Genomic DNA, 17,507 nt, shown 5'->3' with positions numbered 1-17,507 from the left:
ATTCGGCCCACCATATCCACAGTGACCCACGATGAGAAAAGACACAAAGTGCTGGAGTACCTCAGTGGGTCAGGCAGTATTTCTGGAGGACATGGTTAGGAAACATTTTGGGTTGGGACACTTCATCAGTCTGAAGAAGGGCTCGGACCCAAACCGTCATCTATTCATGTCCTCCAGAGATGTTGCTTGACCGGCAGAGTTACACCAGTGCTTTTTGCCTTTTTTTGTAAACCACCATCTGCAGTTCCTTGTGTCACGGACTGAGGCAGATGACAGGATGGAAATGGGTATGGAAGGTGATGAAAGAAAGTCAGTGGACAGGATGGGCAGGTGCATGGGAAGGAGTGTGGAAGTTGGATTGATTTCATTTTTGAATGCGAGAGGTTTGACAGGTAGGGCAGATGAACTCAGGGCGTGGATAGATACATGCGACCAAGACGTTATAGCCGTTATGGAAACCTGGGACAGGACTGGCATCTTAATGTTCCAGGGTACAGATGCTTCAGGCGTGATAGAGGCGGGTAAAAGAGGAGAGGATGTTGCTTCATTAAGGAGAATGTCACAGGAGTCCGAGATGACATTGCTGATGACATTAGGGCTATGTTGGTGGCACTGAAAAATGAAAAGGAGATGATCTCCCTGTCGGGAGTGTACTATAGGCCCCCAAGTAGTCAACGGGATTAAAAGAACAAATATGCCGGGAGAACGCAGGCAGCTGGAAGACTTATAGGGCTGTCATAGTAGGGCATTTTAACTTTCCTAACATAGACTGGGTCTGTCATAGTGCCAAGGGCTTAGACAAGATGGAATTTGTCAAATGTGTCCAGGAAAGTTTCCTCCGGCAATATGTAAAGGGGCTTTTATAAGGCAGAGTGCAAGCCTTGATCTACTCTTCGGAAGTAGGGAAGAGCAAGTGGCTGAAATTTCCATGGGGGAGCCTTTTGGGACCAGTGACCACTGTTCTACTTGCTCTAAAATAGTTAAGGATAAAGACAGGGTGGACCCACAGTTAAAATCAAAAATTGGGGCAAGGCCAACTTTGATACTATCAGACAGAAACTTGCTAAAGTGGATTGGAGTAGGTTGTTTGCAAGCAAAGGAACATCCGGTAAATGGTATGCTTTTAAAAGTGTGATGACAAGAGTTCAGGGCAAGCATATTCTGGTTAGGGTGAAGGCTTTGGTCAGGAAAAAGAAGGAGACATGGACAGGTGTAGGCAGTTGGGATCAAGTGTATTCCTGAAAGAGTTTCAGAAATTGAGGAGCATGCTTAAAAAGGAAATCAGAAAGGAAAACAGGGGGCAGGAGATATCTCTGGCATTTAATATTAAGGAAATGTCAAAGTGATTTTCCAAGTACATTAAGGGAAAGGGGGTAACTAGAGGGAGAATTAGTTTAGATTAGTTTGCAGGTACATAGTTTCCAAAAGTGGTGTCACAGGTTATATGCTGGCCAAGAAGGCTTTCAGTACATTGGCCTTAATCATTCAGGGTATTGAATATAGAAGTTGGAAGGGTATTTGAAGTTGTACATGATGTCGTTGAGGCCACATTTGAACTATTGTGTTCATTTTAGGCCACCGTGCAAACGGAAGGATGTTGAGATGATTTATGAGGATGTTGCCAGGGTTTGAAGGATTGAGCTATAAGGAGTGGTTGGGCAGGCTAGGACTTTATTCCTTGGAGCACAGGAGGATGAGGGGTGATTTACACAGAGTAGGGAAATCAAGAATAGAGAATCTAAATTTAAGGTGAGAGGGGAAAGATTTAATAGGGGTACTTTTTCTCACAGAGGGTGGTGGTAAATGCAACGAGCTGCCAAAGGAGGTAGTTGAGGCAGGCATTATAACAACATTTTAAAAACATTTGGAGCAGTGAATGCATAAGAAAGTTTTAGGGCCAAACGGTGAGACTAGCGCAGATGGGGCAACTTGGTCGGCTTGGGCAAGTTGGGCCGAAGGGTGCATTTCCTTGCTCTAAGACTCTATTCCCATCAACTCCCCTCATATTCTACCAGTCACTGACATACTAGGTCTAATCTATACAGTTCAATTAACCTACCAACCAACAAGGCTTTAATATTTGGCAACAAACCGGAGGACCTTGTGGAAACCGGGCGAATATGCAAAATCCACATGGGCAGCACTAGATATCAGGATTGAATCTGATCAGTCTGAAGAAGAGTTTCGGCCCGATACGTTGCCTATTTCCTTCGCTCCACAGATGCTGCTGCACCTGCTGAGTTTATCTAGCACTTTTGTCTACCTTTGATTTTCCAGCATCTGCAGTTCCTTCTTAAACACTTGAATCTGCATCTGCTAGCTGTGTCATTGTGCTGCACCTTTAATGGGGGTGTGCTTTAATATATTTTTTAAATAATAATTTGTTCTGAAATGTTTTAGTAGAGCTGCTGCCTCCCAGCAAGAGAGACCCAGGTCTGAGCCTGATCTCGGTGCAGTCTGTATGGAGTTTGCACATTCTCCCTGTAAGTGTATTGGTTTCCTTATACATTACAAAAATTCACAAATTAGTAGATTATTGCTTGGTAAAAATCATTGGATAGAAAAAGAGGTGAATGAATATTAAACAAGGTAAGCACTTTAGCTCTTGGTTATTGAACAGTGGATGTTGGTTTAGTAAATGAACAATCTTTGGTTGCAAGGCACTTTCTAGGTGATTGCACAAGAGTGTAAGAATACCTTTATAGTTACTACTATAGTTAGTGCGCAAAATCTTGGCGATATTCTGGCACATATCTATAGCAAATGTTTGCAAGATCCAAGGGTGGGTGGGACAGCCTTTTGATGATTAGGCTGATTTCTTACTGAAGGGAAGATCTTGCTTGCCGAATCTGCTGGAATTCTTTGAGGAAGTTAATGGCAGGACAGACTTAGAGGAGGCTGTAGATGTTATTTACCTAGATTTTCAGAAGGCCCTTGATAAAGGAGCTAGGGAAGTTGAGAGCCCAAGGTATTAAAGAGAAGATACTAGCATGGATAGCGGGTTGGCTGGATGTCAGATGGCAAAGAGTTGCAATAAAAGGCGCTTTTTCAGGTTGGCTGCCAGTGACTAGTGGAGTTCCGCAAGGGTCAATACTGGGGCCACTTATCTTCACGTTGTATATTAATGGTTTTGATAAGGGGATTGAAGGCTTTGTGGCCAAGTTTTCCGATGATGCTAAGATAGGTGAATGGGCAGGCATTGTAGCGGAAGCAAGGACTCTGCAGAAGGACTTGGACAGGTTAGGAGGATGGGCAATGAAGTGGCAGATGAAATTCAGTACAGCAAAGTGCAGAGTCATGCATTTTGGTAATAAGAATAAAGGCGTCGATTATTTTCTAAATGGAGTGAGAATCTAGAAATCAGAGGTGGAAAGGGACTTGGGAGTGCTGGTGCAGGACTCCCAAAAAGTTAATATGCAAGTCGAATCGGTAGTAAGGAAGGCAAATTCAATGCTAGCATTGATATCAAGAGGACTGGAATACACAAACAGATGTAATGCTGAGGCATTGGTCAGGCCGCATTTCGAGTACTGTGAGTAAATTTGGCCCCGAATCTGAGGAAGGATGTGTTGGCTCTGGAGAGGGTCCAGAGGAGGTTTAGAAGAATGATTCCAGGAATGAGGAATGATTCCAGCATATGATGAGCGTTTGACAGCACTGGGCCTCTACTCACTGGAGTTTAGAAGGCTGAGGGGGGACCTCATGAAACTTACAGAATAATGAAAGGCATAGATAGAGTGGATGTGGAAAGGATGTTTCCACAGATGGGATAGTCGAGGACCAGAGGACATATCCTCAGAATTAAATGGCACTCTTTTAGAAAGAGATGAGGAAGAACTTCTTTAGTCAGAGGGTAGTTAATGTGTGGAACTCATTCCCTGTGAAGGCCAAGTCAGTGGATGTTTTTAAGGCAGAGACAGACAAATTCTTGATTAGAACGGGTGTCGAGAGTTATGAGGGAGAAGGCAGGATAATGGGATTGGGAATCAAAGATCAGCCATGATTAAATGGCAGAGTAGACTCGATGGGCAGAATGGCCTAATTCTAGTCCTATAACTTGTGAACTTAGTGAGTGACTTTGCCAAACAAGCAAGCCCGAGGCATTGAATATCTTTTGTGTTGACCTGTCAACTCCAGTTAAAGATTTTTTGATACGTCAAACTTTGTGATAGAACCCACAAAGGATGATATTAACAAAGACCAATGTGGCCTTATTGACCATCTTAATAAGCCTGATTTATTATGTTAAATAATAAGCGAGGAGAGTACCTGTATAGGATACAATTATTCCAGATTTAAATTACTTGTACTGTTTTAATACCAATTCAATATATGTTGGTTTGACCATGTTTGGTTTGTGCCTTCCTGACCAAACTCTAACCCTGAATCTTGAGGTATGCATTTTCAAACCTCTGTACCTCTTGCCTAATGGGAGACGGGGGAAGAGAGAGTGGCCGGGGTGAGACTACTCATTGATTGGTGGTGGCATTGCCGAGGCAGCATTGTGCAGATGGAGTCCATGGAAGGGAGGATGGTTTGAGCGATGGTCTGGGTTACATCCACAACTTTACATATGCAAAGTCCTCATAAACCCAGTACTCAAACAACTCTTCATGGAGATCTCCCACCCGGCAGACTTTGTAGCTCAACCTACCTATCCTTATCACCACCTGTATACCAAATACCATAATGCCGGAACTTCAATTTCCATTCACACATAAATATTCATTAAAAAAATCAACAGAAATTGGAAAATGTAGTAACATAATGGCAGGTCTGTGAGAATTTCCATTTACATTCACCAAATGTGAAAAAGTACCCAATGTCAGCAAGATAAGTAGTTGAAGGAGAAAATGAATGGAAGGATGTACAGATGGAACAAGATGAGGTAGGAAGGCTGCAAGGTGATTCATGCTAAAGTTAAATAATGGAATAAACCAGACCGGTTGTTTCCTGGCTCCCATTTGTCACACCAACCTCTTTTAAATTTTACATTCATTTAACTACTTACATTTAAATAGCCCAGTTGGCTTTTCAGGGATTCAAACCAACCCCTCTGGATTGATTGGTTTCAAGAGACCTCTTGAATCCAGTACAATAAATGAACTGCGATGTTACATTTGTGCTCTTACCCTTCACTCTACCCACTCTGCAAGTACTCTTCATCATGTACTCAACATTAACTACAAACTAGAGATAGTAAAACCCACGGTTCAAAAATCTGACCATCCCAGCCTTGAGATACTGACTGACATCTACTGACATCTACTGCTCAGGGAGGGGGAGACTGTCAACCTTGTGAGTAAGAAAATCCCTCCTGTCTAATGTGGCTGATTCCTTTAACAAGAATTTGTTCTGGACACCACTGGCGATGGCATCACTCTGCGTAGGTTCAACTCCATCACTACCTCATGATTCAAAAAGATTGCTTCTCATTCCTCCAAATTTAACGTGTGTCAACCTGCTCAAAGACTGACACCAATGAACTTCAGAAATTCACCATCACATTTGGTGTACCAGCACATCCTTTGGCTTATTGAGGGAAAAGATACCCGAACATCAAGACCGGACTCAAAACATGTGGTCTATTGGGTGGAGGTGAACTTTGACCCCCTCCCCTCATAGGCTTTTGAGACTTGGAATATCTGCTCATTTTTTCAGCTATACTTCCATTTCTTTAACCTTCTCCTCCTTGCAATAATGATCAATATTTATTTTCCCTTCATAATTGCCAGCTACACTTGCATGCTAATGTTGTGGTTCTCATCTTTGAACATAGAAAAATAAATACTGAACAATCTCAAATCATTTAAATAATACTCTGCTTTTCCATTGTTTCCAACAAAGTGAGCAACCTGTTAAGCTCAGAAACAGGTCAAAAACTCTTTCTCCCACACACCTCTTTGAGGCACACATTCAACTATTTGGTCATGATTATTTGCCTATCACTCAAATCCCCAAATGCAAAGAATAGTATCTAACCTGATGGCTGCGCTATCCCTAACTGCTACAGTTATTTTCATTCCCCTCACTAGAATGTACTCTTGCATCCTTTTGCTATTGTCACATAGTTCACCCTCCTGACAATCTTTAGCTATACTAACAATACGCACTTTACTTGGACAAATGGAAAGCTTAAGTGCTGTCTGTGTGGAGTTTGCACATTCTCCCCATGACGTATGTGGGCTTTCTCCGGTTTCCCCCACACTCCTAAGACGTAAAGTGTCCTTAGTGTGTGTAGGACAGTGTAAATGTGCGGAGATCGCTGGACGGCATGGACTTGGTGGGCCGAAGGGCCTGTTTACGCACTGTTTCTCTAAACTAAACATAAACTAAACTATCAATGTAGTTCAGTGCTAACAAATTCTATACATTATCTACGTGAGCCTTACCTAGTCCATAAGTAGAAGCAATGCAGTACTACCAGGTGCATACGGTTGCTTTATTATTACTGCATGCACCCTGTTGCTTTATTACTGTCAGGTGCATCCTCTGTTGCTTTTTTGTTGACCAGTGGACACCATTGCTTTATTTCTGCTGGGTGCACCCTTATCAGAATAGAAAGAAATCAATGCAGGCAGAGCATTGGAATGCATTGAACCCAATGAGCTGGGCTCAGCTCAGGTCATTCTTTATTCTTCAATCAAATCAAAGTGCTTTTTGTTACTTCATCAATGGGATTTTGATTGTTCAGTGCAAGCAGCCACCTATCGACACATTCTCTCTGAACCAGTAATCAATTGAGCATTTTATTCCTGTGCATGCACCAAAGGGAATTTTGGAACGCCTGGTCCCTGGAAAAGATTAAGGTGTTTAAGAACGTGCCATCTGTACCTTCAACATTAACGGATTTTCAATGTACTTCACTGCTTGATCCATTAAGGTGGAATGTGCCACTTGATATCCCTCGTGCTCCTCGCAATGCTGATGACAGCATATTCAGATGCATTTGATGGTACTGCTCAATGGCATGAGTAGGTACAGCAGAATTTTTCCAAAGCTTCACAAGCATACCAGAAAATGCTGCAACGCTAACACTAAAAGAGGACTACAGTAAACTCTTGTTTTGACAGATCTCTATATAGCGGATTTCAGTGGAGGGATATCTTCCACATACAAAACCATGCTGACTATTGTCAAGCAGCCCTTGTCTGTGGAAATGCATATATGTCTTAACCCTCAGAATGCTCTCCGGGCATCTCCTTGCAGCCCTTCTTAAATAGAGGCACAACATTGGCCACTGTCCAGTCTCCCGACAACTCAACCGTGTCTAATAATGAAAGAAATATCGCAGTCAGGGTGCCTGCAATTTCTTCTCTGGCTTCCCACAACGTCCTCAGATATATCTAAATAGGCTTGGGAGATGGATCTACCTTCACACGCCTTAGGACATCCAGCACAAAGACGACCATAATAGACTGTCCTCAAGACAAAAGATAGACACAAAATGCTGGAGTAACTCAGAGGGGCAGGCAGCATCTCTGGAGAGAAGGAATGGGTGACGTTTCGGGTCGAGACCCTTCTTCAGATTAGTCGGGGAAAGGAAAACGAGAGATATAGACAGAGTTGTAGAGAAATACAAAACAAATAAATGAAAGATATGCAAAATAGTAACAATGTTAAAGGAAACAGGCCATTGTTCACTATTTGCTAGGTGAGAATGGCAACCTGGTGCAACTTCAATGGGGGAGGGATGGAGAGAAAGAAAGTGGAGGGGCTAGTTGAAGTTAGTGAAATATAGATTCATACTACTGGGCTGTAAGCTGCCCAAGCAAAATATGAGATGCTCCAATTTGGTATTATGGTATATATCATGGTACATGGACATATTTATCTGTTTTGTAGTAAATGCCTATTTTTTTTTCTGTGTAATTGTGTGATTAAGCAAAGCAAGAATTTCATTGTCATATACAGGGACACATGACAATAAACTCACTTGAACTTGAACTTGAACTTGCGATTAGCCTAACTCTGACAATGGAGGCCAAGGACAGAAAGGTCTATGTGGGAATGGGAAGGGGAATTAAAGTGTTTAGCAACCGGGAGATCAGGTAGGTCCAGGCAGACTGAGCCAAGGTGCTCAGCTAAATGATCGCCCAGACTACGTTTGGTCTCACCGATGTACAAGCGTCTACATCTTGAATAACGTATAGAGTAGATGAGGTTGGAGGAGGTGCAAGTGAACCTCTGCCTAACCTGAAAGGATTGTTAAGAGTCCGTGGACAGAGTCAAGTGAAGAGGTAGGCAGAAAGGGGTGGAGATCTCCATTAAATGTTCCAAGCACCCTAGTCTGCAGTTTTTATGTATGGTATGTCTGATCTGTTTAGATAGTATGTAAAACAAAGCTTTTCACTGTACCTTAATACATGACAATAATAAACCTATACCGAAAGTCCATACGCTACCTTTATTCCCTTCCTATCTGTCTGGAACATTGGAATATTTAAGACTGTTCGTATCCTTTTGCAGTCAGGTCTCCATCACTGCCACAACACTGTAATCACATGCACTCGTCTGTAATCAGAAACAGCGAAGCATGCTGCGGCTGGCAATGTCTGCTTTATCATTGCAGAGAATATTGGACAGTAATGGCAGAATTCAGCTATAGCAGCAAAGAATGTTGCAGTGTTAATGGCCACGCTCACTAACAGCTGGAAATATAGCATTAACAGCAGGACCTAGGACATGCTGTGCATTAATTGCAACTGTGAGCAATAATAGCATTTGACTACCAATACCATTGAGGTAGTACATTTGGGAGCATTAAGGGCCTCCTGCAATAACAAGAGATACAGTAAGTTGCGGCAATACGCAGTGATAACAGCAAAGGGCAGAATATTAATAGCGCAGCCAGTCCCTGCATTCTGAGAATGTATTAATGGAGCACTTAGTAGTTCCAGCAGGAAGCGTTTCAATGTTGACAACAGCTCCCAAGCACTGTAGAATGTAAAATGACTGCTGAGGAAGGGATCGGTGAGAGAAGAACTGGCCACAGCCGTCTGCGCAGCTGCTATCCACTTTCTACGGAGCAACAGTACTCAGCTTCACTCAGCTTCGGTGATGCCCTGTCAGCTGCAGAGCATACTAGACCCCACATTGTTATTTCTGCTGGGAGTGATATTTGTCTTCAGCGATGCTGTAAAAGAGGCATTAGTGAACTGGCCACCTGTCTTACATTTCAATCAGCAAACACAGGCTGTCCACTGGGCACTAGCTTCACTGCACCCATGCCCTGTGCCTGCGCACCTATGATTGAACTGTAAATTTGACTTTAAGTTCTGCACATTTAATGACAATTTGTTTGACAGATACATCAAATGCCAAAGAAACACAGTGCCCTTTTCGCAGGCAAACCAGAGGCTGCAGCAGACTATTGTATTTGGATGAACAAGTGAACACAAAATGATGTACACTGAAGAAATCAAATTCTGACATCCATTTAGTGGGAGATGTCCCTCCTCTCTGCACAGAATAAATAACTCTTCTCTTCAATTTCACCATTTGTGCTGCTGCAGCATAAATTTAACTAATGTAATTGCTTCTGATTCTGAATAAATAGCCCCTTCTAAGTTAATGAAACCCTTGAATGTATTAACTTGTTGAGAATGTGCTGCATTCAGGAGCTGCAATGTTGGCTCCGTCCTGTCAGATTCACGCCCGCATCAGCTTACAGCTCCAACGGGGACCTTTCCCTCCTCGTAATTGAGTCTATGAAACCATTCTCCTGATGCTGATGCAATGCAGAAGCCTAACAAGTGATTAAGCGTGATATTGTGTTGGCAGCTCCAGCTCTCGGCAACTGATTACCCACAGTAAATAAACAAACAGCTTTTCTCAAGCTGACCTTCCTGGAGCACAGAGGCTCACGCATTCACACTGATGATATTAGGCTCCCGTGCATGTTATTGCAATTGTGCTGCCCCCAGCCTGCTACCACCACAGTACCATTAGTTGCCAACTGCAGATTTCTCCACTGGTGTCAAATAACAAGGGAACAGGAAAAGGAACAGGTCAATCAACCTACTGAATATGTCTAATGAGGGAATGCAATCACGCGTGTTTTATACTCCATCTGCCCTCTTCAGTTCCCAGAGCTGAATGATCTTGCTTAGCAAAAAACAACGTGTGGACAGAGGAGAGCGAGACCTAATCAGGGTATATAATATTGTGAGGAACCCAGATACAGGAAACAGGAAGACCTTTTTCTCTTTGCAGATGGACCAATGACTGCCTGGGATTTAGTCTAATTGATGGAAGAAGGAGACAAGAGTCCATGAAAAATGTTTTAACCAAGAGGTTGTGGGGAGCTGCAACTCTTTGCCTGGATCATGTGGAACTATAAGAAATTTCCAACTTTAAACAATAATCATGCATTGAAGTGTCGTGACTTGCAGAGCTAGGGGCCAAATGCTTAAGTATGGGATGAGTCTGGACAGCTCCTTCTCACTATCAGGATCTGCAGACATAGTATGTCCAAAGATTAGAAGCTGGTGGGTAATAAATAGTGGCATGGGATGTCCTAAGACTGGCCTGAGTCAGAGATGGACTGTGGATCTATGATGTCTTGAGATTGGAATAGTTCCAAGTGGACCAATGGTGTAATCTTCATTGAGTATGCAATCAAAATAAAAACATGTTTTGATGCAAAAGGATTGATGTGTAAGGAAACATTGAACAAGCTGGCCTACACATGTTGGGATTTAGAAGAACGGGAGGCGATCCTCAAAGCATGTAAGATTCTGAGGATTTGGCAGGGCGCATGTTGGGAGGGCATTTTCCCAAGTGGGAATATAATTTTACAATTTGAGTTCAGCCATTTCAGACAGAGATGGAGGATTTCCTTCTTTGGAGTTGTTCTTGTATAAAATTCAGCATATACATTATGGGCCAAAGGGCCAGTTCTTTTGCTGTACATTTCTATGTTCCATATGCAGGCTCGCACTGTGCCAAATGGTCTTTCTTTCTGTGTGGTCAATATTCCACAATTCTATGTGTTGGCACAAACTCTTGTTAACTTCATGATCCTGGGCCCAGATATGCAAATTCACTTTGCAAACAACATGCTGCTTACAACGCAATAACCTTTTAAGGAGCTGAATAGACATGTGGAGATCTTAATATATTGAACTGCTAGTTTCAGCTCTATATCCCTCCACTGACCACTATCTGTCCAGTCAAAGCTCCCAAAGGGATACTGACACAATGCACAATGGGCCATCTTATCCCATTAATTAGCTGACCAAACACAGCCTCTAACTGAATATATTGTTACCAATTCCTACCCAGATGTCTAAAAACACACACAGATTTATGCGCACCTTTTGGCATCTCATTGCAGATCCTCAATCATCATCTCTGGACATCATAGGCCCACAGTCCAACTCTGACCCTTCAATCTCAGGAAGTCACAAGAATATTGTAATCAGGAGCAGGATCGTGCCTCTTGGTTCCTTGAGCCTGCTCCGTCTCTGTCATGGTAGATCCACGCTTGGCCTCAACTCCATGTTCACACTCTCACTCCCAAACCCCTTGACTACCATGCAACTCACATAACTGCCGGCCTTCATGCTGAATATATTTAATGACCATAATTCAGGGCCCTCCTGGGGATGATTCCAATGTTACCACCCTCAGAGAGAAGACATTTTTCATCAACCCCTTCATGCAAGTTTCATTTCATAAATATGAAGCCAAAAACTGTTTATAGCCTCACCAGCACATTGTAAAGTGGCATCAATTTCTTTATTTTTACTGCATGCTCCATGCAATAAAGGTCACACCACTGGTTTATTTTGAACTGTTTCAGGTCTTTAGACATCACAGTTTCACAGTCCATCTCTGGCCCACTCCAGTGTCAGGAAATTCCAGGCCACTGTTTATTATCCACTCGCATCTAATATGTGGGTATGCTACAGTATGCTCACAAATCTTGATATCTGGATCACGTTGTAACCGTGGGCCACCACCAATCTTCTGACAAGCTCTCGAGGGGTGGAAACTGACCTCAAAGTATCTCACTCGAGGTGTAAGATTCAAGTCTGCAATCAAACAAATATGAGGGCAATAGCACTGATTGAAATCCTACCTTCAAAGCCTCCACCTTCTTGTCCAAGAGTTTCTCGATGTCACCGGCCACTCTTTTCACCAACTTGTCAGGAATGTTTTCCTTGATTTCAAACAGGTGCTTGTGGTCATCATACAGCTGATGAAGAGAGAGAGTGGAAGAGAAAGGCAGTCAGAGAAGGTTTCAGCAGACCTGTTAATAGCCAGTGATAGGCTGCCTCAGCACATTGTGGATAGATGCAGTGACGGAATGATTGGACAATGGACCCCACCAGAAAGAACACAACTCACATCTGCATAGCACCCACCCTTAGAGTCCTTCACGACTACTCAGGGGCCCTGCTGTGGCGTGAGGACAAGATGGGAACTTTGGTGGCAATTGAACAGAGGCTGGACTAGGTTCAGTTGGGAAACAGATGAGAACAGGGATGGCAGAGAGACCGAATCAGTAACATAATCCCAGCTCACATACAAAACCTGGGTCATAAACAACCTGGATCACATCAGGTCAGGGACTACATGAAATGCCATTTGCAATGGAGACTCTAGGTTTCAACTTTGGTCTTCCCGATATTTAACATTGTAAACCTATTTGCTCGCTTGATTGTGCAATTGCTCTTTTTACAGCAATTTCATCAGTCCCAACACGGTCTGTCCCTGTAGCCCCGCCAAACATATATTTAATCTCATATGTCCTTATATGCTTTGATTATTCAAGACCCTTTTAAAGACCTCTCAAACATAGTGAAAGTAAATCAAGATCCTCAGATATTGTAGCAGGAATAGGCCAATTAGCCCATTGGGACACTTGCTTCTCTTGATTTTGAAGCAGGCACGGGCTGTTTCACTTACTGAGGAAATGTGAGCAGAATTGAACAGTATGCAATTATTATTGAATTCCCCCACTTCTGGCATTATGATGGAAGGAAGGTCATTAATTAAGTAGCTGAAGATGGTTGGACCCAGGACACTGCCCTGAGGAACTCCTGCAGTGATGTCCTGGGATGAGATGATTAGCTACTGCAACCATCTTCCTCTATGAGAGAGAGGAGGGTACCACAGCCTTTTCAGTCACAAGTTCTACAGGCCATCTCTTCATACCATGTGGAGTGAACCAGACTGGTGAAAGGCTGGCTTCTGTGTAAGAGGGGATCTCAGATATAGCTCAAGTGAATCATCTATTTGGTTCTTCTAGTTGAACGTGGTTGCAAACTACTAGCCCTTGTCTTTTGATGCTGCACACTCAATCAAATGCTCCCTTGATAACAAGGGCACTCTCTCTCACCTCACCTCACATCCAGAATTCAGCATGCTTGGACCAGGAGTGCGATGAGGTCCTGGCCAAAACCAAATTGGGCAAATGGTTATTGCTGAACTTTGCTTAATAACACGATCAGTGATAGCTTCCACTGCTTTACTGAGTGGATTGATTGGCTGGTAAGTGCCAGATTGGACTTATTTTTATAACGGTTGGAGAGGGAGCAATTTATTTTGTGTGAAAGTGTTGAATACATTTTCCCCAAGTCCTATCAAATTTAACCAAGGGTTCAACAATGTCACTCCTGATTTTTACCTAAATTTAAACATGATATTGTTTCAGAGTACCAATGGAGTGTGGTCTGAGGGTTAGAGTCTTTCCATTTAAATAAAATAGATCTGGCGATTAATGTGGTAAAAGCAATCAACCGATGGGTGGAATGGGACAAATGAATAGAATCTGACATTGGTAGCCCACAAATTGTAGTAACAGGATGAGGTTGTAAATCAATACCTAAAACTACAGAAATAGTATCAAAAATGTATTTCCAATATTTTTCCAAAAGTGGGCAGGACCAAAACATATGGGTCAGTGAGGCCACTTCAGAATTACATCTGCCACAGGTAGGATTTATATGACCATAAAAACGAGCTAACTTATCTTTTGACATATGAGCTCTGTGAACCACCTTGAATTGTATCAGAGCTTGTCTTGCACACATTGAAGAGGTATTGACTAATTGAACAATCCTCTCCCATTTCTCTATAGATAGAGAAATTTGGAGTTCTCTTTCCCAGTCATTCTTAATTTTATCAAATATATCTATTTGTAATTTCAAAATCAACTCATAAATAGTGTTGTTATTAATCCTTTCTGATAAGGGTTGAAATGTAATTTTTCCCCCAAAATTTCAGTTTGATGTGGAAGCGGAAAAAAGGGTAGAGTAGCCTTCAAAAAATGTCTAATTTGTAAATATCTAAAAAAGTGTGAATTAGGTAAATTATATTTATTGGAGAGTTGTTCCAAAGACGTCAAACAACCGTCCAAAAACAAATCGTGAAAAGCTACTAATCCCTTCCTCTTCCATAACAGAAAGGCTTGATCAGTACTAGAAGGTTGGAAGAGAAAATTAGATAAGATAGGACTCGATAAGATAAAATCATTTAGTCCAAAAAACTTACGAAATTGAAATCATATTCGAAACGTATGTCTTATTATTGGGTTAGCTGTATATTTATTCAATCTCGTAATTGTAAAAGACAACGAGGCCCCTAGAATAGAAGCCCTTGTAAAGAATCACGATTCCATTAGTTGAAGTTGAAGTGGAGACGAGCAATATTGAACACGACAGTGATAATACAGTAACATGACCTATGATGAATTGATTGACTGAAAGATATAGCATGGAAACAGGCCGTTCAGCTCACCACATCCATGCTGACTATCAATACAGGGACAACTTTACAGTCAAATTAACCTACAATCTTTGGGATGTGGGAAGAAACCAGAAAACCCAGAGGAAACTAATATCAAAAAAAATATTGCGGATACTAATCAGTCACATTTATCATTTTGTGAATTACTATATTTCATTGTGGGATTTTAATTTAATTCACCATATAATTAAAAATTCTCCATCAAAAATCAGAAAGATACATTGCCCAGGGGATTACTGTAAACATGCACAGCCAAGAATGAGTTAGCTGGTCAGGAATTACAACCATAACCAGGAAATTACAAAAATAAGCTGTGGTTTCCACTGCCGATTCCTGTCATTCTGATGGGAAAGGAGAGTGAGGACACGGCAAGGGAGGATTGAGCTTGGCTGCCAGATCATATCTTGGTCGGCTTCCACTCTCTGGGCTCATATTGAAAAAATAGCTGGCTGAAGAAACGTTGCAGAGATTCCCTACATTTGTGATTCACATAGATGCGATTAAAATGCAATACATTTCATCAATTCTTTCCACGTCGTATTCAGAGCTATTTCTCACAAGCTTAAAAAAATGCCTCTATAAAACTACACAATTCACAAAATGTCAATTATCATTACTGCTGTTAGCAAAAAAAATCAAAAATTAATCGCTGTAGCTGTTACCTTCAAAATTAATGAACTAAATTGATTAACCTCTAACCAACTCATCCATTGACACAAAAAAAGGTCCCAATTTATTCTCTGCCCAGTGGCTGCTACATTGATATTGACAAGCATCCTTGTCAAATTCAACCCAGCTGGCATGTCTGTTAGTGAGCTTACAATATGCATGTGCAGGCAATGCACAGAGTGATGTACATTCAGACTACACTGCTCAGAAGCCTCCAGATTTGGGACAAGGAGACATAAGGTCATAGGTGATAGGAGCAGAATTAGGCCATTTGGCCCATCAAGCCATTCAATCATGGCTGATCTATCTCTACCTCCTAACCCCATTCTCACGCCTTACCCCGATAACCCTTGACACCCGTACTAATCAAGAGTCCATCTGTGCCTTAAAAATATCCTCCAGCCTTCTGTGGTAAAGAATTCCACAGATTCACCACCGTCTGACTAAATAAATTCCTCCTCAGCTCCTTCCTAAATTCAAATTCAAGTTCAAGTTCACATTTACTGTCACATGCACCAATTAAGGTACAGTGATATTTGAGTTACCATGCAGCCATACAATTAAAAGAACACCACACAATTAAAAGTACTAAATAACTTAACATAAACATCCACCACAGTGGCCACTGTGATGGAAGGCAATAAAGGAACGTCCTTTAATTCTGAGGCTATGACATCTGGTCCTAGACTCTCCCACTAGTGGACACATCCTCTCCACATCCATTCTATCCAAGACCTTCACTATTCAGTAAGTTTCAATGAGGTACCCCCCATCCTTCTAAGCGAATGCAGGCCCAGTGCCATCAAATGCTCATCATATGGTTAACCATATTAAGCATGTTAACCATATGAGACACGGCAGCAAGATTCAACCTATTCAGGGTGGTAGAGAGCACTGACCACTGAGAGCTCCCAGATACCAGAAGCTAGCATTAGGAATAGTGGCTCGTATTACCAGTTTTCCAGTAGTCCATGATGTTCTGCTCCACACAGAAACATGACTTTTGGCCCACTATGTCCATGCCAACCAAGCACATCTGCGTTAATTTGATTTACTAGCACTTGGCCTTCTAAGCCTCCACAATTCAAGTGCTGATCATCCAGTTACTTTTTTGAAAAGCTACCACCTTGTCAGTACTTTCAGTTTGTGGAAACCTGCTGAGTGAAATAATTTACTTAGATATCCCTCTAACCATCATCCTCCCCACCCTATATTCAAGCCCTCTGGTCTTAGAAACCTCTACCATGGGGGGAAGTTCCTCACTATCTACCTGTCTATGCCTCCCATAATTTTGTTTGCTTCTATCAGGTCCTCCCTCAGTATCTTCTGCTCTGAGGAAAACAAATCCAGCCCGTTACTATACCCCCTATACGCTCACTGCTGTGTGGCTAAATTCTGCTCTATGTAGTGTTTACTTAAACAAATAAAAGATGCATAAGGTTGGTACATAGCATTGCTATTAGGAAAGGAGGTTCAGAGTATGGATAGTGTAAGGAGCTGCTTACAAATATTAGGACAAAGAGGGACAAAGCAAGTTGTTAAGGCCAAGAAACACCTCTAATTCCTCTCAAGACAAAGAACATTTCCCATGTCTCCAATGACTCTTACCAATGTTTGCAGATGCCCCATTAAAAGGATCCTATTGAGATGCATCACAGCTTGGTTTGTCAACAGCTCTGTTCAAGACTGCAAGAAATTGCAGAGAGTCGTGGATGCAGATCATTTTATTATGCAAATAATAAATTGCATAACAAATCTGCCCTCTCCCCCACACTATTGACACCATATCCACTTCTCACTGCCCCTTGGTACATTTAACAATAATTTTACTTCGGAGTCACGTGAGTGATTCTGTGAAGATCCCAGCCCAGTGCGCAGGTGCGGCATTATCGCACAGCTGTGCAACACGCGGCCAGCGGGAGTCGGCGCTCCCGCAACCAAGGACGTGAGGTAAGTACTCACCTTAATCGGGCCTTGTGGTTTTTTGCTCCAGGGGGAGCAAAGCAGCAGAGGAAGCGGCCCCCGTTCGACTCCAGCGAAGGAGCAGACAGTGGAGGGGGAAAGGCGCAAACGGGGCCGCA

At 42.3% G+C, this 17,507-nt stretch overlaps 1 protein-coding gene across 3 annotated transcripts in view; it reads right to left on the bottom strand.

The window, feature by feature from the left end:
* The window catches only part of cacna2d2a (calcium channel, voltage-dependent, alpha 2/delta subunit 2a), a 362,960-nt gene that overhangs the window by 229,669 nt on the left and 115,784 nt on the right, over window positions 1-17,507 (bottom strand). For all 3 annotated transcript variants that reach the window (XM_055647851.1, XM_055647852.1, XM_055647853.1), the window contains exon 3: window positions 12,086-12,202. In XM_055647851.1, coding sequence (XP_055503826.1) covers window positions 12,086-12,202 — 117 coding nt within the window. The remainder of the gene's footprint in view (window positions 1-12,085; window positions 12,203-17,507) is intronic.

This window comes from Leucoraja erinacea, chromosome 16 (genome assembly GCF_028641065.1).
Source record: "Leucoraja erinacea ecotype New England chromosome 16, Leri_hhj_1, whole genome shotgun sequence".
NCBI classification, from domain to species: Eukaryota; Metazoa; Chordata; class Chondrichthyes; order Rajiformes; family Rajidae; genus Leucoraja; species Leucoraja erinaceus.
The sequence above is the reverse complement of the archived record's forward strand: the minus strand, read 5'-3'. Positions and strand labels throughout refer to the sequence as shown.